The following is a 25,952-nucleotide window of genomic DNA, read 5'->3' as shown; positions in this document are numbered from 1 at the left end:
TGCTTTCTGCCCCATCCCATTTGTTCTCTTCTCCTCCCTCCCCACTTACTATACGGTAATTCTTGTTTTATCCCAAGCTGTTCCCAGTTCAACTGAAGGGTCAATGACCTAAATGCTGATTTTGTTTCTCCCTCCGCAGATGCTGCTTGAACCATTGAGTAGTTACTTCCACACTATTTCATAATTCCAACATCCACAGTGTTCTGCTTTTGTTTTAAATGTTCATATAAAATTAAGAGAAAAGTTTAACACAAGGGATTCTGCAGATGCTGGAATCTGGAGCAATACACACCAAATGCTGGAGGAAATCAGCAGGTCAGGCAGCATCTGTGGAGGGAAATAAACAGTCAACGTTTTGGGTCGAGACCCTTCGTCAGGGCTGGAAAGGAAGAGGGCAGAAGCCAGAACAAGAAGGTCGGGAGAGAGGGAGGAGCATATGCAGGCAGGTGATAGGTGAGTCCAGGTGATAGGGGGAAGGTAGGAGGGTGGGGGTGGGGGAGGGGGTCGAAGTAAGAAGCTGAGAGGTGATGGGTAGAAGAGGCAAAGGGCTGAAGAAGAAGGAATCCAGTAGCAGAGGGCAGTGGACCATGGAATAAAGGGAAGGAGGTGGGGAATAGATGGGCAGGTCATGAGGGTGGGGAAGGGGAAAGAGAAGGGGGAGAGGGGGGGCCACAGGAATGAGGGAAAACAAAGGAGAGAGAGAAAAAGAGAAGAGGGAGGGCTTACTGGAAGTTAGAGAAATCGATGTTGAGGCCATCAGGTTGGAGACTACTAAGACGGAATATGGGATGTTGTTCCTCCAACCTGCATCTGGCCTCAACGCGGCAGTAGAGGAGGCCATGGATAGACATGTCAGTATGGGAGCGGGATGTGGAATTGAAGTGACTTGCCACCGGGATATCCTTGCTTTTGTGGTGCACAGAGCAAATGTGTTCAACGAAGCAATCCCCCAATCTGCGTTGGGTCTCACCGATGTAGTAGAGGCTGCACAGGGAGCACTGGATGCAATAAATGACACCCTCAGGTTCATGGATGAAGCGCTACCTCATCTGGAAGGACTGTCTAGGGTTGCAGGCATAAGTGCCGGGAGGGTCATCAGTGGGGAGGGATGAGTGGACAAGGGAGTTGTGGAGAGAGCGATCCCTATGGAAAGCGGAGGGAGGGGAAGGGGAAGATGCGTCTTGTGGGTGGGATCCCGTTGGAAGTGGTGGAAGTGGTGCAGAATGATGTGTTGGATGCAGAGGTTCATGGGGTGGGAGGTGAGGACAAGGGGAACCCTGTCCCAGTTATGTCAGGGGTGGGGGGATGGGGTGAGAGCGGACATGCGGGAAATGGAGGAGATATGGGGGGAGGGCTGCATTGATGGTGGTGAAAGGGAAACTCCGTTTACTGAAAAAGGAGGACATCTCAGATATGTTGGAGTAGAAAGCCTCATCAAGGGAACAGATGCAGCAGAGGAGGAGGAACTGGGAGAAGGGGGTGGCATCCTTGCAAGTGACAGGGTGGGAAGAGGTGTAGTCGAGGTAACTGCTGGAGTCAGGAAGTTTGTAAAAGATGTCGGTGGTTAATCTGTCTCCAGAGATGGAGACAGGGAGACCCAGAAAGGGAAGAGAGGTGTCAGAGATGGACCAAGTCAATTTGAGGGTAGGGTGAAAGTTGGAGGCAAAGTTGATGAAATTGATGAGCTCAGCATGTGTGCAGGAAGCAGCCCCAATGTTTAGCAAGATTATTTTTAAACAAAAGTTATAAAGCTCAGAGAAGTGCTGGAAGTTATAAAGTGCAATATTTCTGGTTATTCCTTAAGGTGAGCTTTCAGTTGTGTTTGTTTTACCCGAGAGGTTTCAGGACACTATGATGGAAGCGCACTGCTTGGTTAATCGCTTCAAGTGTCACAAAGCATCTAAAGTGAATATCTGGGCTGATGTTTCTGTCTTAATGACAATGTGAGCCCGTGTTCTGCCACCGTCACATTCACGTAACTTAGGGAAAACAGATAGGGTAGTCTGGTGACTCGATTGCTATCAGCGACTTCTACCCACGACGTGCATTACAGACAGCTTCCAACGCAGTATAAAAGGGGGACTTCAATCATGTTCTCCAGTTCTCGTCACTGACTGCTAGCCGCTAACACACCGAGACAGAAAGAAAGATGTCTTCTGGCTTCAAGGTTCCGCTGCACATCGCGCTGCTGTGGATGGTGATTCTCCAGGGACAAGGCAGATACATAGAGGTGGGACACTACCATCAGTCAGTGTCTGGAAGTCAGGGATTCCTCTGTCCATTCATGTATTCATCCACACGCACATTTGTCTCTCTTAGTCTTTGCTTTATATCCGTGATTAAATTTTTTCAACCTGTTGTTTTGATAGCTGCTTTCTTTTTTCATTCCACATTGAAATAAATCGGATCATTTATTTTGTATTGACAATTGATGCACTAATCTTCACAATTTCAGCAAGCTTTTTAACCAAGCCTTGTCCTTTGTTATTTTCACGTGGAGAATCTTGCTTCTTTAGAACTTCCTTACTGCAGGGTGAAACTTTACAGAAAACATTGAGTTTTTTTTAACCTTTTCCCTTCAACCATCGTATTGAATGCAGACTGCAAGCTGTCTCTTCTCAATGTACAGAAGCGTTCAAAAGCCAGGTTTGAAATTAAAATACTAGTGCATGTAAATAAAGCTAACCGCTTCTGAGAGGCTGGCCATCTATCCAGAATTGAGAGAGGCCACAGAGGAGAAGGCTACTATTTAATCTGGCGGTGTCAAGCACTAAATCTGATTCAATATTTTTATTTGTTACAAATCCGGTTTGATGCATTTGGAAGGAAGTTTCAAAAGAAACGGGTGTTGTCTGCACACTTTGATGTTAGTTAGGGTTATTGAGGAGGAAGAAGTTTCTTATGGAGGGAATTTTGAGAGAGACGGAAATAATTGCATCCATTATTATATAAATTAAGTTATACAGTTAACGGGACTTTACGTTCGTTTCTAAGATTAATTGTTCTAGCACAGTTCACAGTGAATGGTTTGTCTTTTCAAAGATTTCTCGAATGTTTACTATTTAACATAATGTCCAATATTTTAAAGAGCAACGATATACACGATAACCCGTTTGGGCTTCTAAATTCGGAGATGAAGCGAGAACTTTCTCAAGGATACGTTTATAGTCGAAGTCTGAGTAAGTATCGCGGGTTGGGTGAGTGAACGTATCTTTGCTGTTTGCCATTAGTAGCTGGACTGTCAGCTGGATCCCCGCACTCCCTGCTCGGCTCAAACCCAGCGGGTTGTGCAGGTTGAAGAAACAAGCGCAGCATGCAGAGCCGCAATCCACACATCGACCCTGGCAGTGTTCGGCTCGGATTGCCGCTGGTGCTCAAACCGTGCACAATGCTGGAACAGATAATAATGCTGTTCACAGTTTGTCAGAGAGATGCGCCAATCATAATCTCGTCCTTTGATTTGCGGTTGACAATTATTTAGGTTTCCTGCTCAAATTTGCATCCTAAATGTTCTATGAAAAGATAAGTACGCTTTATTTTCAAGTCCAGCACAACCACGAACCCCGAATAAATGCGCTTGCTCTATTCATACCAGGACCCAGCAAAAGGTTGCAGTTGTTGGAATTCTGTGAACAAAAATAAGGGGAAAGAATTGGAAATAGCCTCGGGAGGAAAGCGTGCCTGAGATGGAAGCCAGAGTGGCGGCGCTTGAAAGAGAAGCTTTCAGGGCGCTCATGGGAGGAGTGGCCCGTGCGCTGTTGCCCGGCGGCTTCAGAGCTAAATTTCCCACATACCTGGATTGGCCGTGCTGCACCAGAGACCCCCCCTCCCCTTCCCCTTCCCCTCCTCCCCCCTCGGCTGGAGGTGTGCCAGCGCAATGTTAGAATGATGATTCCGAAACAAGATGTCTCATGGAGTGATACAGCACAGAAACAGACCCTTTGGTCCACCCTGTCCATGCCAACCTCAAGTATGCATCTGTACCAACACTTGGTCAGTAGCCTTCTATGCCTTGGTGATTCAAGTGCTCATCTAGATACTTCTTGAATGTGTGTTATAATTGTCCCACATGACTTCCTTGCTTTTGTACTCAAGGCCTCTATGAAGCTCAGAATACTGCATGAATTTTAACCACTTTCTCATCCTACCTTGCCCCATTCAATGAAAAATGCAGATATACTGATAGATCTCTCTGTTCTTGTTCATCTTTAGGAATTGTGTCCTCTAGTTTATATTGCTTCTTCTCATTCTTTCTACTAACATGCAATACTTCACATTTCTTAACATTTAGTTTTATCTACCATCTATCTGCCCATTGCAGCAGCCAATCTTTATCACCTTGAGTTTTATTACTATCCTCCTCACAATTTGCTACAACTCCAAGTTTTGATTCATCTGCAAATTTAGTAAGTTCATCTTGTAGACCCAAGTCCAAATCATTCATATGTATTAAAAAAGATAGTGGTCCTGGTACTAACCCTTGGGGAACCTCACTGTACACTTTCCTCCAGTGCATGAAACAAGCTATGTTACTTAGCCAATTTTCTATCCATACAACTACTGCTCCTTTTATGTAAGAATTGTAGATTCTATTAATAATAACTTGGTTTGATCTGAAATCAGAGTCTTAAACGAAGAAAGCAATGAAGCCATGAAACAGGAGTTGGCTATGGTAGATTGGGATAGTGCAATTACAAAAGATCAAGGGAGATGATTTAAAACATAGAAGAAAATGTAAGTCCAACGACTGCAAACTTTCAGAATTCAGCAAGGAGGATCAATTCAGAGATCAGGAAAGGGTAAAAGAATAGGGCACTGGAAACATAAAAAAACACATTGCAAGAGATTATATTGATATGTAAAACAGAAGAGATTAGTGAAAGTTAATGTGGATCCTTACAGACTGCGGCAAGAGAATTTATGTTAGTGAATAAGAAAATGGCAAAGGAATTAAACAAATGTTTTGCTTCAGGCACCAGAGGCCGATTAGTCTATACCTGCATTTATTTCTTACATTTTTATCTCCATATTCCATAACCTTCAATCTTGATGACAATCCTAATATGTGGCACCTTATTAACTGCCTTTTGGAAGTTCATTTTTAGCATATCGACTGTATTACCCTCATCGACCCTTTTTCTTCATCAAAAAGAAAACTCTGCCAAGTTAGTTGGACACGTATTAGCTTCCATAAATGCATATTGATTTTTGCTACTCAATCCACAATTTTCCAATTGTCGATTATTGTTTCTACAAGTTCTCCACTAACTAACTACTGGATTTATCCTGATATCCTTTTTTGAACAAAGATGTAACATCCACATTCTTTCTAGTTCTCAGGCCTTAGTCGGTAGATGTTCAGAAGATTATGACCAGTCTTTTTCAGTTTCTCCTTCAGCTACTTAGGATGCATTCCAGTTGGGGTGGTTAATATCTACTTTAAGTATAGTTAGTCTTTCTAACCTGGGCTGAATCTGTTTGCCTTCTCCAATTCCTGTTTACGCCTTGGAGGATTCAATTTCCACAGCTATTCTAAGCCTTATGATCTTATGATCACTGTTTCCTAGATGTCCCCCCCTGACAAAACAACAAGATGAAAATTGAGTTAATACCTGGAGTCCATGGTTCTGTATGTAGCCATTGCATCATTTTATACACTTGATTGGTTTGACTCCTGTTCACACAAGGCGTTTTTCTCTGTGACATCCTTCTTGACTAGATCAGAGTTCTGAGCCTTGCACTGTAATAGGAGGTGACTTTAAGCTATGAAAATGTGTAAACAGTGACAAGATAGTTTATTCATTGATTCAAAATCATCATTAGAGTTACATTGATAATCTGAAGCTTCTTCAAATTAGCACAGTAATTCTGATAATGTAAGATAAATATTATTGTTTTCAATTTAAAGACATTTCTGTATGGAATCTCTATCATTTGATTTTGATAATTTAGTGTTCGCCCTCCACTTGGTATATCAGATAATTTATAGTTAACTTAATGCATTTCCTCCTGTCTACAGAATGTATTGACATGTTGAGTGTAAACGGTCAGTTCCAATTCAGGGCAGATAAACCACAGCTCAATTGTGCCACCTTCTTCATTGGCAATCCTGATGAAGTTATCTCCTTGGAGTACAATAATGTCAACATAGACTGTCAAGGTGGAGACTTCCTCAAGGTAAGGACAAATAAGCTTACTAATTAAAATAATTAATCTTTAATAGCTACCATTGCTTCAAATATGTATTACTTGATTCTTTATCTAAGAAAGCCTAATCTGATTAGTACTGCCACCTTTTATGTTTGATAATTTTATTCTTTTCTCATCAGTTGAAATTCTTTGCCTTATTTTCTTTCTGATCCAAAGGACAATCCCACTATTCCTCCATTGCTAAAGTTGCCTCCAGGAATCGTTTACTATTTCTCATTATTATTTATTTTCCCCTCCACATTTTTAAATTTTCTTTCCAAGTCCTGCTTCATGCAAAGTCAGAATCATACTCATATTTTGGAGAGAGTAGCTTTGTAGTAATTCATGCATTGATGAAGAGAATATCTGCATTTTCACCTTCAGAATACAAACCTATTTTTTAATGAATTCCTTATTGTTTTATTAATACCATTGTGGCCAATACACATTCCTAACTCATTAGGTGCAACTTCATCCTAACTTGTTAAGTGGGAATCAGGAACACTTAGGTCAAATGCCCATTTTACATTTCACCCAAATGTTCTTCACAATAACTTCAATCAAAATGAAAATCAGAAATCAATGGGTGTCCAATCCAGTTTGCTCATTTCCATTCTATAGTTAAGTTAAAAGTACACTCAGTTTTATTTTCTCCTACAGAAATCTATATGAAACTCTTATCTATCTCAGTCTTTCCTTCCTTCTGCACTATACATAATCTCCTGACATATTGCATATTTACTTTTACTACTGATAAATAATCAATTGGACAACATCCAGCTTTGCATTAACAGTTTCTGATATATACCAAGCTCAGGAGGCTTACTTATTACTAATTTAACCTGCATGCAAGTATCTCCAGCATTTTTAAAGGCCAGGCAGAGAAACAGTTAATGTTTCAGCGTGTTGACCTTTTATCAGCAGTTAGGCAGGCTGTTTCAATGTTCTGACAGAGCAGTAATAAAGCTTTGGTTATATATGTCCAAATCAGGCTGATGTTGGAGAGAAAATTGGAGGTGACAGTGTTGCCTTGTATTTGTTGACCTTTCCCTTCTTGTTGGTGGAAATTGCAGATTTGAAAGGTGCTGTTCAAACATAACAAGAGGGGGACAAATGGAAGAACAGTGACCAAAAAAAAATGGGTACTGAATCAGTCTGACAGAAAAAAGCAGCACAAATTGAACACCTTCTCTCTCACTCTCTCTTTCTCCATCACTCTAATAATCAGTGAGAAAGAGAGGGAGGTTTAGACTAGGAATGGGAAATGTGATTGGTTATCAAATAAAAGCAGTTAAATTTATAGAGTAATATTGACAACCTTACATTGATTTATTATAAATAGATTGTTGACCCTTAACTTAGTCAACCAACTTAGGTTAGGTGAATAACCACACAAAGTCTAATTAACTCAAACTACTCACAACTTTAATGTATCAGCTTATTGTATCAAATGCGAATATCCACCTAATTCCTGAATTCTACTGTTCCTTTTGGACCAATACTCACCAAAATAGGGGATCTCCTGTTGGCCAACTGACTGATCCTTCTTCTCCTTGCCCCAAGCACAGTGGTCTTCCTTCCTTGTGATAGTTGGTCTCCCTGGAGTTATCGCCCTTTAGTCTCCTGAGTCAGAAAACCTTCATTATTATATTTTTTCTTATCAGTTCTGCACCATTCTACTTTGATTCTGTTGGCTCTGATTCATCGGGCCATCCTGTTTCCAAGCCTCATTGGCTCTGGCCCAAGGCTACAGGTGGCACCCCGTCACCTCATACCTCCAATGTCATTTCTTCATTGTTTTGCTGAATCAGGCCATCTCACACTAATTATAGCCAGTTCAAGTCAGACACTGAGCTCATTCCACTCCAGCTCACGAACACAGACTACTCCTCTTATAAGCCCGTTTTCTTCTGCCTTATCAAAGATCATCCCACAAATAACTCCTTATTTGGAAATGATCATGATTAGCAGATTATCAGTAGGGTCTTCATTATTCCCACTTCCAAGTACTTCATTCCAGAAAGAGTTAACTCAGGAAACGACAGCCTCCACTTCTTCCACCGCCTGGTGAGAACTAAGTGTTTTGTCTACTCGTCCACTGCCCTTGACTTGTTCCAGATATCTGTTCTGTGGATTTTTAATTTCTTCAGACTAACAGGATCAGGTAGATAAGTACATGTATGCACAAACTTTGCTTTATTTGCCATTAATGGTTGTATTAGTTCAAATGGGAAAATGTTGGAAGTAAAGAAAAGCCTGTTCAACATCCTGGAAACAAAAACGAATTTTTATTATTCCCCACTCAGATGCTGCCAACTGGTTGCGTTTACTGCATATCTGCTTTATTTCAGATGTCTACTATCTTACTTTTTAATTACTTTTGCCTCTTCCTATTACTGGATTTTGTTATTTGCTTCTTGATATTTACTTACATTACACAAGTGACTTGTCTCAATATAGTCCTAACATAAGGATGGAAACATTCTTCTTGTGTCCTTCTAAATCATGTTCTGTTGATGCTTAGGTCTTTGATGGCTGGATAATGAAGGGGGATATGTTTCCAAGCGTAATGGATCATGCTCTCCCCATCTCAGAGCGCTATGTTGATTTTTGTGCTGGCAGCAACTTCAAGACAACAATCAGGTCTTCTCAAAATGTAGCAATGATTTTCTTTGGAATTTATATGGCTGGAAATGGATTTTCTTTTACAATAAGGAAATTAATCAATCCTTTCCGTAAGTATAATATGGAATTTATTCTAAGTATGCTTGCATGCTAAATACTTTTGTTTGGAAGCGGCATATTACCATGGTGTCTTTGAGGCATTAAATTCAAAGTTGTCTCCTAAATTTTTCATTGTTGCCTCCTGAGGGCTCATCGTGCTGTGTTTCTTCTCACCCTTAGCCCCCACCTTAATGACTTATTGCACCATGCAATCTTAGATACTGAGTATTGTTTAATTGTGTTTGTGCATGTGGGTGATGGGGCGAGCAGTGGGGAAGGGTGGGGGGTGTCTGGAGACTGGGTAAAGGTTATTACCAAAACCAAATCCCATCTCTATCTCACTTGATATTTCACAACATGATAATTGGATTGCTCAGTGATATTTCTTATAGGGGTATTATTGTGAAATTGCTGGATTAGTATTCAAAGAACAGGATTGATGCAAAACACAAGTTGAAATTCCACCATGGCAGCTAATGAAGTAAATCTGAAATAAAAAACATCTGTACTTCAGGAAAGTAGAAAGTAAATCTCGCATTCTTCCTTTTTCTAGTCTATGTAGGGTCCTCAAATCAATCACGGGGAGCTGCTCATCTTAAAGGCAATAAAAGCTAGTCTAATCAATGGCATCTTCATGAACTATTTAAGAAGAACTAATGACTTCAACATAGACCAGCGGTTGAAATTTGATTGTTTATTTTTACTTCTTACCATTCAGGATCAAGTAAAGAATCAGTCAGTGAGAGCGTCAAGCATGTCAATGATTTTAAGAAAACATAACGTACACAATGGGCAGGCATGGTAGTGTAGCGGTTAGCATAACACTGTTACAGCACCAGCGACCTGGGTTCAATTACGGCCACTGTCTGTAAGGAGTTTGTACGTTCTCCCCGTGTCTGTGTGGGTTTCCTCTGGGTGCTCCGGTTTTCTCTCACATTCCAAAGACATACGGGTTAGGAAGTGTGGGCATGCTATGTTGGCGCCGGATGCATGGCTACACTTGCAGGCTGCCCCCAGAGTACTCTACTCAAAAGGTGCATTTCACCATATGTTTCGATGTACATGTGACTAATAAAGATAAAGATATCTTATTAACCTGTTTTCCTCCACCATTGTGCCATAATGACTCTAATGTGATCTACATTAAGATGCATTTCCGTAACTTACCAAGGGCTCTTTAGACTACATGCTCATTACTCATATCCAGGACAGTTGATGCATGGAAAAACTAGCAATTCCAATTTATCCTCTACGCCACATACTTTCTTGACATTTAAATGTAGCCATTCTGTTATTGTCCCTTGTTAGAATCATGGAACTCCTAACAGGCAGCAATGTGAGAACTCATTCCCTACTCATTCCCTCATAGAGCAGCTATGAGTTGGACAATGAATCACCAGCAATGAGCACGCATCCAAGAGTGAACTTTTAAAAGGTGTCATCAAATTTGTTAACTCATCAGTTGAAAATGGAAACGTGAATGGGGTGAGATAAGAAGGTGAGGGTAGGGAGAGGGGCTCATTGGGGCTGGTGATGCAGGGGTGATGAGGGAGATATTTTACCTTTAGGCAGGATGTCATCCACTTATTTAGACACATTTGAAGAGTAAATTAGAATGTGGATCATGCAAACAATCAGTCACCTATCAATTAAAGGATATCAAAAGGAGAAAAGATCTGGAAGTGAAATAGTGATACAAATTAAATCAATCATATTCCAAAACAATTGGATGAGTTTCGGTGAAAGAGGAACGGGAGGACAGTGATTGTAGATTTAAAGAGTATCAATTACTAGACAAAAGAAACTTAAAAAATGGAATAGCTTGGAAGGTTCATGCCTTAACCAAGCACTTAAACCCGAAGTAGTACCTGACAATGACTCTTAAGAAAAGTCCATCAGCAAATCCAAAGACTTGTATTGTCCCCAGTGTTATACTTCAGGACTACACCTGCACCACACCATAGTGCTTAGTCCAGATCACTAAACCTAAATTGCATTTATAACACTATAATATGTGAAAATGTGTTGTAATGTTAGAGGAAGATAAAAGATAATATAATAGTCTTGTGTGAATACTTCAAGCATAAAAAGGCAAACATGTAAAAAATGAGGGATGGCTTTGTTTCATTGAGTAAACATGGCACATCGCAATGAAAAATTGTAGCAACTAGATTTTAGTCATATGCCATAAATCAATTGAATGGCATTATTTGATTAACATCAGTAGTGCAGGCAGCCATAGAGAGCTTTAAAAATATACCCACATGTAATGTTTGTTCATTCTAAATCCATTAGATTCTGGTAATAAATATGGCTTTTATAAAGATTAATTTTGGAAATTCATTCACCAGTATGCAATTAATCCAGTCTTCTACAAACATCTGATATAATACTTTGCAGTAAATATGTTAAATTTTGATATCTTAAAGAAAATTCAGAAAATGTTCAGATAAACTGTAAAACCTGTTTATAATTTTTGCATTTTATCAAATCACTCACTTGGTTTTTCCATATTAATTGTTGCCCAAGTTGTAGCATTTACTCATTTGTACCTAAATTCAAGTAAAATTGTTTGAACAAACTTGAGTGTCAAAATCTATGCTGAAATAGTGGCACAGTACTGAGGGAATGCAGCTTTGGAAGGGTGCTGTCCTTCATGAAACCTGCTCAGTTGGGTGGATTGCTCTTACATGGAGCCAGTATAGTCTCATCTGGACAAATAGCCTAATTCCATGCTGTAGCCGTTCTGTGATTCTGTGTGTGAATTGACTGCCATACTCCCTACCTTGCAAAAGTGACAAAAATGTCAATTGGGTGGATAATATTTTTGGATGTTGTGTGATTTTGCAAGCTATTTCTTTTCTTTTACTTAAATCTGCAAATAAATACAAATCCAACCTGGAAAGAACACTGTAGAAATTAGTATTCATTTTTGGGGTGTAAAATGACACAAAGTACAACAATTATCAATAGAACAACCGGTCCAGACACTGCCATATTATTATACTCCAGTTCTAAGACATCCCATTGTCCACCCAAGCTCCAGTGAAGGCAGCACCTGACAAAGCAGATGAATCAAAACTGATGCTACCTATTAGCTGAGCTGTCCAGGAAGGCTTTATCAGCGGCAGTTTACCACAGTATCTGAATATTTAGCTCTCACAACCAATTCCTATTAATCCTTAGGGCTCTTGCTTTGTCTGCATGCTCCCAGTGAAACATTAAGTCTGAATTGGAAAAATGCCCAGGATTATTCTCTAGCATATGTCATGATGATCTCTGATTTGGGAATGATTAGTGCTTAAATCTACATTATGTCACCTGAAAGCCAAGTCTTAAAGCTAATATAATGTATGCTTGTAAATTAACCATGTATGTCATTGTAGTTTGGAGATAAAATCAGATCTTTCAGTTATCTACCATCTATTTGAGTTAAAGCAGCTAGCAATCAGTACAATTTCATGCAAGATGCCGTCAAAGCATTATACTTCCATTCATCAATTTGTATTTAAAACTGAGTGAATCTATTGTGAAAATCTCATCATACAGAAGCAATAAAGAACACTGAGCATATTTGCTCTGAAAATATTCTGTACTTGCGTATAAGTTTGACAGGTCTAATATACAGAACACAAAAATTAACAAGTTATTTATCACTTAAAGATTGAAATTAATCTTGAATGTATGTGCAATTTTGATAAAATCCAAGGAAAATTGTTTGAAATACTTTGGTTTTGAAAATTTTATGCACAAGTGCAGAGAATAACCTTGTATTACTGGTGTGACAATAGGTATCAAGCACTCAGAACTTTGTAACAGCATGCATCTTCTAGAAAGTCAATTACGTTTAATGCTTCACTCAGCTTGCTTTCATTGAGCAGACTTTTGGTTGTAATGAATTTTGTTCTTATTAAGTGTTTTACCCACATTTTATGCTCTTGTGGTATAGGGAAACATCCTTAGAACTGCAGAGCACTCATTTGCTATACTAATCTATTCCTGATCGTGTGAATCACTTAATTAACTTTTTGATAGGCTTCTCTTTAAGGAGTAGAACTTCATTTTGTAGGCCTTCAATTTCAAAATAAATCTAGAACATTTAAAAATTTTTCTATCTCCCCTCTGCAATGATAAAACTAGTACTGCAGAAAATTAGTATAATTATAATAGAGCTGAATATAAAAAACAAATACTAGAAAAATAAAATGATAGGTAAAATATCGGACATTTGAAATATAAGTAAGACTTGTATTCACATAGCTCTTTTCACAACCTGAGAATGTACCAGATCTAGAGCCAATGAATGTGAGTAATATTGTGTTACGTGAAATGTGGCACCAATTTGTACAAAGCAAGACCCAACAAAGAACAATGTGAAAATGACCAGATAATATGCTTTAGTAACACAGGTTAAAGGAAAACATATTTAGGACACAGGGAATCTAGCTTGCCTGCTCTTCTTTGTAATAGTGTCATGTGTTCTTGTAAGTTCACCTTAGAAAGCAGGTGGGACTTTGGTTTAACACCTCAAGTGAAGGCACTTCTGATCTTGCACAGTACTATACTGGAGTGTCAGCCTACACTGTTCTTGTGCTCTAGTCTTTGGAGTGGAACTTGAGCCCTCAATCTTCTGAATTTGAATCAAAGCATTTTAGTTGTTCTAACTCTCAAATGTCATTTGTTTATTTTCAAAGCTTGCAACATGATTTCCCAGACACCTGATGGAAGATTCACGATGATCATTCCTCATCAGAGGAGAAATTGCAGCTTTTCCATCATTTACCCAACAGTAGTCAAGATCTCCGAAATGACCCTGGGGCACTTCAATGATCTACAGGTAAATATTATACACAAAGCATTCCAGTTCAGTTATTACATCATATTACTTAACACATGGGAAATTAGCACTTCGATTATTTTTAAAAATTAAAATAAGCTGCTGCTAGATCCTTTAAAATCTGATGAATCCTGCAGCTCAGTATATTTTAATGACTAAAGCAAATTTATGAAAAAACTTAAAGAGGGGCAGACAAAAGCAGTAGGTTATAAATTTGTTTTGCCAGATCGGGATAACAGGTTGAAATTAGCACTTATGTCAGACAAGGGCTGTAAATTTAAGTTATTTCAATCATGATTCTGCAAAGCATAGACCCAGCTCAGTGTGGCAGTAGTTGCCTTTAAACTGTAACTCTCATCCTCCAGACACAAAGGTGATTGATGTGCGCCACATCTCTTATCTTGATATTAGTGGCTTACAATCCTAAGGATATTTTGCCTATCTGTGTGAGTGATTTGGCATCATGAATTTATTTATAGCAAACAAACTTGGCCTATTTTACCCATCAGACCTTTGTCCTCCAACTGTGAGCTAAAGTCATTTTCTTACAATTCTAATAACTAAATATGCATTTTGCTACACTGTTTTCCAATCAATGTTTTCTTTCTCCTGCTCATCGAGTTATCTTGCTGAATCTGTTTACAGGCATTGTTCATGCTGTACCTCTGAATTACGGAGTGAAAATGGTAGGGAAGAAAAATCTGTAACCTGTTCAAACCTAAGTCAACATAGAACAGTACAGCACAGAAACAGGCCCTTCAACCCACCATGTCTGTGCCAACCATGATGCCAATCTGAACTAATTCCATCTGCTGATACATGGTCCATATCCCTCTATTCCCCACACCCCCCCCTCCACCCCCCGCCCGTCCACATGTTTGTCTAAATGCTTCTTAAACACTGCTATTGTATCTGCTTCTACCACATCCCCTGGAGCACATTCCAGGCACCTACCACTATCTGTATAAAAAACTGGCCTCGCAAATCTCCATTAAACTTTCCCCCTCACCTTAAATATGCCCTTTTTGACATTTCCACCCTGGGAAAAAGACTTTGACTGTCTACCGTATCTATGCCTCTCATAATTTTGTATATTTCGATCAGGTCAGCCCTCAGCCTCCAACTCTCCAGAGAAAACAATCCAAGTTTGTTGAATCTCTCTTTGTAACTAATACGCTCCAATCTAGGCAACGTCCTGGTGAACCTTTTCTGCACTGTAAATGCCCAGGGCTCCTGTTACTAACACCTACTTCAAAAACTGGAATAGATTTCATTTCTGATCTTGTACTGAAAATAGTAATTCCCACAAAAAACAAAACCAAATTGGAGAAAACTTTGTAAATTCCTGTGTGTGATTAAGTGGAGATTATAACTTACTTAATTGTAATTAGCAAATATTCAAAGTAGCTTTTGAAACATATTTGTAATGCATTAATTTTGTTCAAGGATTAACACTTATATTCCTGTCAGGTTTCACTATATTAATTGCACTTTGCATTACAGAATCCTTTAGATGTAAATGTTGTACGGTAAATCTTCCATTCTCATGCATGCTAAGATTCAGCTTATCTTCATACTGAAGATAGCAGCTGAAAATGACAAGGAACCATTTAGCACGGTGTTGCTCTCTGCCCGGTGAAAATGGATTTCTGCTCATGTGAGTCTACATGCATACGTAAAACTTATCAGCATCCAATGCTGGCTGGCTCTCAGAAACAAAATAATTTTAAATTTCATCTTTGAATTATACCTCAGCTGGTGAGATGCCCAAGCAGTGTGACATAACACCCTGGAGGTGGACTTGCAGCACTTTGATAAATTGAATTCAGGCAATTTGATGTCTGAATTACACTTCACAGTTTGTGATGCTGCAAACCCAGAAGTGGTTTCACATTTATATAAGCTGTATGGTATGACTGGAAGAGCAGTGACAGCTCTTTCGACACAGATAGTAGAGATGTGAAGATTCTTTCCCTATTCCCAGAGGGGTCACACCTCGATGTTCAGAAAATTGAACATGAACCTCTTGCAGAAACATCACAAATCCCCTGACAGATTTGACATTTGGAACTTGTTTCCGAGTTATATCCCTTGGGCTTTAATGTGAAGCTTGACTTACATAATTCACAACAGCCTCACCTGAAGAAGCTGACATGTTTCTAGAACCAACAGGATGTAAATATTAACCAACATATTTCAGCTAGAATTCATATTTTCAGTTAAGCCAGACTGACTTGCCCAATGTCTTCTGTGACACATGGCTCTTGGGTAAGCTATTTTGTTCTGTTTTATGTTGTCCTCTTGTTATATTCTTCCTGGAATATTGCATGTAGAAAAGCTTCATGGATTTCCTTGTGCTTTTCCATTAGACACCTGTTGGGAGCTGTGGTGGAGCAACTGATTTTGTGCAGCTTTTGGGAGGAAATACATTAGACACCAGCAGGATGCATCCAGTGGCTGAAATTTGTTATTCATTCAGTGGATCAGGTGAGAGAGGTTAATTCAATGAATCCAACAGTTCACAGATGGCTCTAAAGAATAAGAGAACTTTAAAAATATATCCTGAAAGATTTCTTTAGTAGAGCAATCTATTTTTCTCTGTATATTTTGGTTATCAATTGACCAATTATAAACTGTAATAATTACCAGTGCTGAATTTTCTTGATATTTATTGGGATTTGCAGAGCTATAGTCAGAGCACAAAGATATATGACTAATTAGGTAGCTCCTTCAAAGTTACGTTATTGACTGAATGATCTTCTTTCTTTTTCAATCTTTTTGTTAGTTTTCAAATTAATACAGATTAATATATCAATGTTTATACATGTAATACGAAGAGATCAGGAGAGCAATCATGACATGGATAATCATAAAGAACAATAGAGTATAAAAAAACCTGTAGATCCAATGATCTGTTAGTGAATGAATATAATATAAAAGAAAAAGATTTATTATAACATATAAAAAAACAAAAAAAACCCAAAACAATAAGAAAAATTATAAACAATATATCAAACCAAACTAAGCTAAAGAAAAAAAAATTTTAAAAAAACAAAAAAAACTGGACTAAAATTTCTCAATAGAAACAGAGCAATATTATGTCATCAACTCCGTTCCTCTAAATTGAAAGGTTATTATAAGGGGATCTATATCATGTGAAAATATTGAATAAGTGGACTCCAAACTTCCACAAATTTAAGCAAAGGATCAACAGTACCACTCCTAATTTTTTCCAAGTTTAAACATGATATAGTTTGAGATAACCATTGAAAAGTAGTAGGGGGTATTGGGATCCTTCCATTTAAACAAAATGGATCATTTGGCCATTAATGTAACAAAGGCAATCATACGGTTAGCGGAGGCAGATAGATGGCCAGATTCTATCCTTGGTAAACCAAAAATTGCAGTGATAGGATGAGGTTGTAAATCAACCTTCAATACATTTGAAATAATGTTAAAAATATCTTTCCAATATTTTTCCAAAAGAGGACAGGACCAAAACATATGTGTCAAAGAAGCCACATTCAATTTACATCTGTCACATATAGGATTTATATGGTGATAAAAACGAGCTAGCTTATCTTTTGACATATGGGTCCTGTGAACTACCTTAAACTGTATCAAAGAATGCCTGGCGCACATTGAATGAATGATCTTATATGCTTTGAGATGTTATAATATCATCATTATATTTCCATTTTTCCATATTTCATATTCCAAATAAGGCTATTTGGCCCATTGAGTCTGTGCCAGCTCAAAGAGCAATCCTACCCACCCCCCAAATAACTTTCCCAGTAAATTATTCTCCCCACATTCCTTTCAATTCTACGCCCATCCAAGCTAGGGGAAACTTACAATGGACAATTTAACTATCAGTCTGATTGTCCTTGGGATGTACGAGCAATTTGCAGAACAAGGAGGAAACTGAATGGTCACATGGAGAATGTGCAAACTGCACACAAAGCATGAGAGCTCAGGATTAAGTAATCATTCAACAGCTCTACTAGTTGCACCACCATGCTGCCAAAAATTAGCAAGCTTTTCTGTTGTAATTTTACGTCCTTTTAATTCAACCCTACCCAATGAATCAAAAATATGTGAGGTTAATGATCAAATGAATAAGTAGTTTATTTCATAACATGAAACATCAAATAAGTTTTAGTATAATTCACATCACTGATCGTTGCTACAATTGTCATTACGTGCCCCTCTCCTGCCCTGCTCCATCTTAGAAGACAAACATACAAACCTGATATCTACTAGAAACCTACAGACTCCCGCAGCTACTGTTACTATAACTTCTCACACTCTGTCACCTGTAAGGACACCATCCCTTTCTCCCAATTTTGCATCTGTTCTCAAGATGAGGCTTTCCACTCCAGGACTTCCAAAATGTCCTCCTTCTTCAGGAAGCATGGCTTCCCACCTGCCATAGTAGATGGAGCCTTCACACATATTTCTTCCATTTCCTGCATGTCTGCTCTCACCACCCCCCCCCCCCCCTTGCCAGACAGAACAGAGAGAGAGTTCACCTGTTCCTCATTCTTCACCCCACTGGCCTCCACATCCAGCATATCATCCTTTGGCACTTCCACCAGTTCCAGTAGGATCCCATTACTAGCCATATGTTTCCCTCTCCCTCCCCCACCCCCCAATTCTGCTTTCTGCACTTCCTCTGTAACTCCCTGGTCCACTCATCCTTTCCCAACCACCTGTCCCGACCCCCGGCACTTTCCCCTGCAACCATAGGAGGTGCAGCACTTGTCCCTACACCTCCTCCTTCACCACCATCCAGGGACCTAAACAGCCCTTCCAGGTGAGGCACTGACTCACGTACACCTCCTCTGACCTGGTCTATTGCACCCAGTGCTCAGTTTGTGGACTCCTCTATGTTGGCAAGACCAAGCATAGACTAGGCGACCATCTGGCAGATCACCTGCGCTCTGTCTCTAATGGCCATCTTGAGCTTCCGGTTGCATCTCATTTCAACTCCCGTTCCCATTCCCACACCGACCTATCTCTCCTCGGCCTTCTCCACTGCAACATTGAGGCCAAACACAAACTGAAAGAACAACACCTCATATTTCACTTGAGTAGCTGACAACCCAATGGCATGAACACTGAATTTTCCAATTTCAGGTAATCCACTCCCTCTGTGTTTCTTTCCCAATTATACCAGTCCACCAGTGTTGCTGTCCCTTTGTTCACATTTTCCATCCATCCAACCCCACTCTCTTGTTACCTTGATTCATCACCCTCCCCATCTGTCCATTACCCACAAACCTTTCTACCTGCGTTTCTTCTCCCTTGGTTCACCTTGTGAACCGCCTGGTCCCCACCTGGTTCCATCTGCCCATCATCCCCCCTCCCCTCACTTGGTTCTACCTATCACCTATCAGTCTCTCACTTCTACACACTGGCTACCTTCCCTCTACACTCTCAGTCCTGATGCAAGGTCTCGACCCAAAATGTTGACTATTCCTTTGCCTCCACAGATGCTGCTCGAGCTGCTGAGTCCTTCCAGCAGTTTATCTTTTGCTGTCATCACCTGTCAGTTTAGGAAGACAAGCATATTTATACAATGCGTGGCAATCACACATCGACAAGAGTCAATGAAACAAACGAAAAAGACAAGTAGCATATTCATAACCGAAAGCACTTCACAATAAATGTGGTTCCCAGGTTCTATATGCCTCTGGTAGTGTTGGAAGCATGTAGAAATATAAAGTACAGTTGAAACATTCCCAACCAAAAGCTTGTGATAGTATCCCAGTCTTGTTGTCACTCATAGACAGGAATATCAGCTGGGAAGTTTTCATCAGTGCTCTCATAGGCTGCCAATAGCTCTCTCAAGAAAAGAAAAAATATCATTATCCAATTTACCCATCTGAAGCTTTGTTTTCGCTTTTAATTCCTACACCAGGTAGGGTTGTAACTGGCAAATGGCCAGCTTTCAATTCCCTTCTGTTGTTGCCCAGATAGTGATAATCGGTTTTCTTGATCTGTTGCTGTCCTTGTGGTGATAGTTTTCCCACCATGTGTTGGTCGTGGAGTTTCAGGATTTTAGCCCACAACAATGAAGGAACAATGATATATTTGGAAGTCAGATGGCATGTGACCTGGAGGGACCTTGTACTTTTCATCTGCCTGATGCACTTGTCCTTCTTGGTGGTAGAGGTCATGGGTTTCACAGGGGCTGTTGGGCTGTTTGAAGAAGCCTTGATGAATTGCTGTAGTGTACCTTATAGGTGGCACAGCCTGTAACTACTGTGTACTGGTGGTAGAATGCATGTTCAGGATGGTAATTGAAGTGCCAGAGAAGCAGGCTGCTTTCTCTTGGATGGTGTCAAGTATTGTTGTTGCACTCATCCAGCCAAATGTTGGAAAAACAAAGGACTGCAGGTGCTGGAATCGAGATGAAAAAACAACGAGATGCTGGAGGAACTCAGCAGGCCAGGCAGCATCCATGGAGAAAAACAGTCGGTCAACGTATTGGGTCAGGACCCTTCTTCAGGACTGAAGATAGGAAAAGGGGAAGCCCAATATATAGGGGAGAGAAACAGAGCAGTGATAGGTGGACAAAAGAGGGGAGGCAGGGTGGGCACAAGGTAAGGGCACAAGGCATTAGGCTGTAAGGTCCTGAACATCAAATGTTCAGGATCTAATGGTATGAACATCGAATTCTCCCACTTTAAGTAAATCAAACTACCCCCTCCCCCACCATGCCTCTTCTTTTCTTCCCTTTCCTAGCCTATCTCTCTTTTTTCTCCTCACTGACATTTTTTTACCTCTCCTCTCCTCCCCCCATGGGGTGCCTATCTCCCTACCTTTGACCCATCCCCTGGTGGATCTGCTCTCCCCTCCTCCCCCACATCTGCCTATCGCTATCTCCTACATGCATCTACCTATCACCACCTTGTGCCTACCCTGCCTCCCTTCTTTTGTCCACCTATCACTGCTCTGTTTCTCCCCCCTATATATTGGGTTTCCCCTTTTCCTATCTTCAGTCCTGAAGAAGGGCCCTGACCCGAAATGTTGACTGTTTTCATCCATGGATGCTGCCTGGCCTGCTGAGTTCCTCCAGCATCTCGTTGTTTTTTCAGCCAAATGTTGGCTATTCTATTACAGTCCTGATTTGTTTAAGGATGCATTTTGGGAAGAAGATGAGCCACTTATCACACAATACTTAGCCTTCACCCTTCTCTTGCAAATTTTGGCCCAGAAGAACTTCTGGTCTATGGTTAGTAGGATTGTGGTGACCATAGTGCTAAAGGTAAATGGTTAGACTTCCTCAAATTGGAGATGATTATTGCTTGGCATTTGTATGGTGGGAATGTTACTTGTAACTTACCCACTCACCCCTAGATGTTGTCTGGATCATGCTGACTTAGGAATGACAGTCACCTGCAGTCCATCTGCTTCCTCTTTGTTACGTTTTGGCATTACAGCTTGGTTTAACTGATTGCTTGATAGTCTGCTTCACAGACTGTTAGATGTCAACCACAATGGATTTAGAAATGGGCCAAACTAAGAAAGGACAGCTGATTTCCATCCCAATAGTAAGGCCCTATCCAAATGGTAGAGTGAACTTCAAAAAATTTACAGCCAAGTTGTAGACAAGACAGACAGGCAAAAGAGTATTTACGTTTTTTTAATTGCAGTAATTTGCAAAAGACATCATATTCATTTCTGAGGGGAAACAACTTACACCATATACAGTTCTTTACTTTTTTAAAACATTAGATTAACACTACTGAGCGGCATCAATGGAGTGTTTTACCTTAATAGCTATTCTCTTTATTCAATTCACACTCTTTGGCACATCACGATTCCTTGCTCCAATCCAGGGATGTGATTGGTTTGGTTCACAGAGAGTTCTGCAGAAACAGGTGTATCTGGGATCTGGGATTGGTTGGGCAGATGATGAGCACTGGGGGAGGCCAAGGGGGAGGCTAATGCCCCTGGGAACAGCGGATATCGAAGAAAGGCACCATGAAAGCAAGAGTGAGTCAGATGATCTGGCCTATTGTAATAGAGGCGTGACACTGCAAAATTTGCAGTCTCCACAATTTCACAATATAGACTGGCAATTAGACGTCAGTGAACGAAGCGGATTTTTACCACAACCTGGTGGCTTCATGGTCACTATTTCTGATATCAGCTTTTTATTCCAGGTTATTTAATTAATTTAAATGTTCCATCTGCTTTGGCAGGATTTGTATTCATATCTCCAGATCATTTGTCTAGATCTCTGTTCTACTAATTCATGTGTAAGTGATACTTGCAGGGTCATGTGTAGTTCATGCCATTATATTTTCTAGCCCCTGATGGAGATTAATGAGTGAGATATTTTTAATGAAATAATGGAAGCAGGATAAAACATAAAGGCATAAGGAGATTAGAGGTAAATCTTGTGACTCTTTACATGCTGTTCAATACTTTCCATTAAAATCCTGATACTTTTTTGTATGCATGTCCTATGTCAGTGTGAAAGTGATTACTTGCACTAATGCAAGAAACATATTTCAACCCCCAGGATTTGGATGTACACTTATAAAAGAAGGGGTTTGCAAGACTCTGAGGAAAGCGTAGGGGAATAGACCAACTGAATAGTTCTTTCAAATACCAGCAACTCCAGGCTAGTCAGCACAAAAGGTAGACACAAATGACTGCAGATGCTGGAATCTGGAGCACAAACCAGATGCTTCAAAAACTCAGTGGGTCTGGATCCAGATGAGGGGTCTCAACCCAAAATGCTGACTGTCTATTTCTCTCCAGAGATGCTGCCTGACCCGCTGAGTTCCTCCAGCATCTTGTTTGTTGCAGCAGAATCAGGTTTATTATCACTGGATTATGTCGTGAAATTTATTGTTTTGTGGCAGCAGTACAGTGCAAGACATAGAGACATAAAAATTACTATAGGTCACAAAAATAAATAAATAATGCAAAAGAGGAATAATGAGCTAGTGTTCATGGGTTCATGGACTGTTCAGAAATCTGAAGGCAGAGGGGAAGAAGCTGTTCCTGAAACATTGAGTGTGGATCTTCAGGCTCCTGTATCTCCTCCCCGATGGTAGTAACAAGAAGAGGGCATGTCCTGGGTGGTGAGGGTCCTTAATGATGGGTGCTGCCTCCTTGAGGCACCACCTCTTAAAGATGTTCCTACTGTGCTGTATGATTCTGTTGGGTAAAAGTTCCCAAATTCTCAAGTGAGTGCAGTGGACAACCACCTCTGCATACACACATTTGGTTGAAGGGATCGACGGTGAATTACTACCAGAACGATTCAGCACTATATCATTGCTGTATTTAGATTATTAGAACTGAAGTTATTGTTTGGTCTGCCATCCAATTCTTTCAAATCCTTATATGCTTCCATTCTTTTAAAACACCAGCTCAAAGTTTTTTCTATTACACTTAACTATCTCTCTCTCTACAGCACAAATGAAGGTCAGCTGTGACCACACCGTTGTACGTATTGTGTCCAGCGGCCAGCATATAAATCGTCTGACGTTCGAGTACCGGCAGTTGGGGCAGCAGGAGTTGGAGACACAGAATGAAAATGGGGTCGAGGATTTCTGCTCCCCTGCAGACTGAATGGGTGCCTCCATGCAGATTCCTCCCACTCTCTGATTAAAAGATTAAAGCTGCAGCTCAGCTGTAATTGTGTCAAAAGTACATGATGGGATTTGTGGTGGACGTCTGCTCCCACTTTAATTCATTAGTTATAGTTTTGCCAGGTAGCTGCTGCTTTATCTTTCTGATTAATTGATGAACTCTGTAGTGGTTCCTGCTGTTTTTCCAGTCAATTAGTAAGAAAAGGTCTAGCTGGATCAGCAGCCACAAGCTCAATGGGCAGACAAAATATTTCATTGCTTGCCAAGACTTTATTTAATTCAAAAGTAATGCATATTATTGTAGAAATGATTCTGTCAGACCGGACTACCAGCACTGTACAAAACATTTTGTGAGGTATTTAAACACTGTGTAAATAAAGATAATGAACAGCAATGTCTTTATTCCCTTCCATGTGCAGCTAAAAACGAAAATGGGGTTGAGGATTCCTGCTCCCCAGCAGACTGTTTCTTGCAGTCAGTGTAAACTCAGTAATATGGCAGACAGTGTTAAAGAACCTCAGTGGAAGAAATATCCCACTTTAAACCGTGTTCATAGACACTGCATTAGTTTAAATAAAATATAATTTAGTCAAGGAACAAACCTGACTAAAAATTTTAAAAGTGATGCAGGTTTACATTTAATTGATTGCGAAACCAAAAGAGTGTTCGGCCCTGATACATTGGTACAGCATTCCTATTTAGAGATTTCACCAGTCTTAAGCAAACTTTTCAGTCTTTAATGGAGACACAAGCCATGGTCATGCCTTACAAACTTAATTGAGTTTTTCTGATGAGGTAACAAAGATGCTTGATGAGATTAATTCAGTAGATTTTAATAAAGCTTTTGATGAGGTTCCACATGGTAGGCTGATCTAGAAGATTAAGGCATAAGGGATTCATGGAGACTTGGTAGTTTGGATTTAAAATTGGCTTGCCTATAAAAGAGGGTAGCAGTGGAGTGGTGTTATTCTGACTGGAGGTGTTCCATAAGGATCAGTGCTGTGATCTGTTGTTTGTGATCCATATAAATGGTTTAGATGAAAATGTAGGTGGGCTGATTGGCAGAGTTGTGGATAGTGAGGAAGGTTATCAAAGGATTCAGCAAGATCCATTGGAAATGTGGGCAAAGAAATAGCAGATGGAGATTTTTTCTGGATAAGTGTGAGGAGATGCTCATTGGGAGGTCAAACATAAGAGAAAAGTAAATGGCAGGACCCTTAGGAGCATTGATGTACAGAGGGATCTTGGGGTGCAAGTACAGAGCTTCCTGAAAATGACATCACAAGTAGAATGGGTGGTAAAGAAGGCATACAGTCTTCATCAGTCAGGGGTGCTGAGTATAAAAGTCAGGAAGTCATGTTGCACTGCATAAAACTTTGGTTAGGCCTCAATGGGAGTATTGTGTGCAGTTCTGATCACCGCATTACTGAAAGGGTGAGGAGGCTTTGGAGAGGGTGCAGAAAAGGTTCACCAGGATATTGCCTGGATTTAGAGTATTAGCTATAAGGAGAGGTTGGACAAACTTGGATTGTTTTCTCTGAAGCGTCAGAGGCTGAGGGGCGACCTGACAGAAAATTATATAAAATTATGAAGAGGCAGCGATGGGGTTGATAGTCAGAGTCTTTATCTGAGGGTGGAAATATCAAGTACTGGAGGGAATAGGCTTAAGGTGAGGAGGGGAAAGTTAAAAGATTTACAAGGCAAGTTGTTAAAACAGAGAGTGGTTGGTGCCTGGAACACGCTGCCAGGGGAAGTGGTAGAAGCAGATACAACAGCAATGTTTAAGAGACATTTAGACAGGCACATGAACAGGCAGGTAATGGAGGGATATAGATCATGTGCAGGGAGATGGGATTAGTGTGGACTGACATCCTGGTTGGTGTAGACACGGTGGGCCAAAGGGCCTGATCTTCTGCTGCACTTTTCTCTGTTTTATGTTCACAAGAGACTGCAGATGCTGGAATCTGGAGCAAAAAATAAACTGCTGGAAGAAATCAGCGGGTTATTCAGCATCTGTGGAGGCAAAGATATGGTTGAGGTTTTGGATTGACACCCTGCATCAGGACTGAGAGTGTAGAGGGGAGATAGCCAGCATAGAAGTGAGAGGAAAGGGCGAGACAGAGGCTGGTAGGTGATAGATGAGTTCTAAATAAATCATCCTTAATAGCTTGAAAAGTCAGAAGTATGTATCTTCAAACCAAATTGTTTATAGTTAACACAAATAATAAATACAAAGCTTTTTTCACAAAAGTATTGTTTTATTGACAAGCATTACAAATCCTGAATTGAAACAGAAAATGTTGGAAATACTGAGCAGGTCAGGCAGCATCTCATAGTGATATAGAGTCATAGAGTTGTACAGCACAGAAACAGGCCCTTCAGCCCAACTTGTCCATACCAATCAAGTTGCCCAGCAGAGTGAGTCCTATTTGCCTGTGTTTGGTCCATATACCACTAAATCTTTCCTATCCATATCTTATAGATTAAATTGGTAAATTGATTTATTATTGTCACATGTACTGAGGTACAGAGAAAAACTTTGTTTTGCATGCCATCCATATAGATCATTTCATTACAACAGTGCA

General features: G+C 40.1%; 1 protein-coding gene across 1 annotated transcript; it reads left to right on the top strand.

Moving 5' to 3' along the window:
- The first annotated feature begins 2,149 nt into the window (after positions 1-2,149).
- crhbp (corticotropin releasing hormone binding protein) lies at positions 2,150-23,347 on the top strand. The gene is made up of 7 exons (XM_052019135.1): positions 2,150-2,230; positions 3,089-3,179; positions 6,020-6,177; positions 8,714-8,924; positions 13,608-13,750; positions 16,120-16,237; positions 23,190-23,347. Exons 1-7 carry the CDS (start codon positions 2,150-2,152, stop codon positions 23,345-23,347), a joined length of 960 nt encoding a protein of 319 aa, XP_051875095.1.
- Positions 23,348-25,952: the final 2,605 nt, after the last annotated feature.

The sequence above is a fragment of the Pristis pectinata genome, chromosome 7 (assembly GCF_009764475.1).
Source record: "Pristis pectinata isolate sPriPec2 chromosome 7, sPriPec2.1.pri, whole genome shotgun sequence".
NCBI lineage: Eukaryota > Metazoa > Chordata > Chondrichthyes > Rhinopristiformes > Pristidae > Pristis > Pristis pectinata.
Note: the sequence above shows the minus strand (reverse complement) of the source record. Positions and strands in the feature narration are given on the sequence as shown.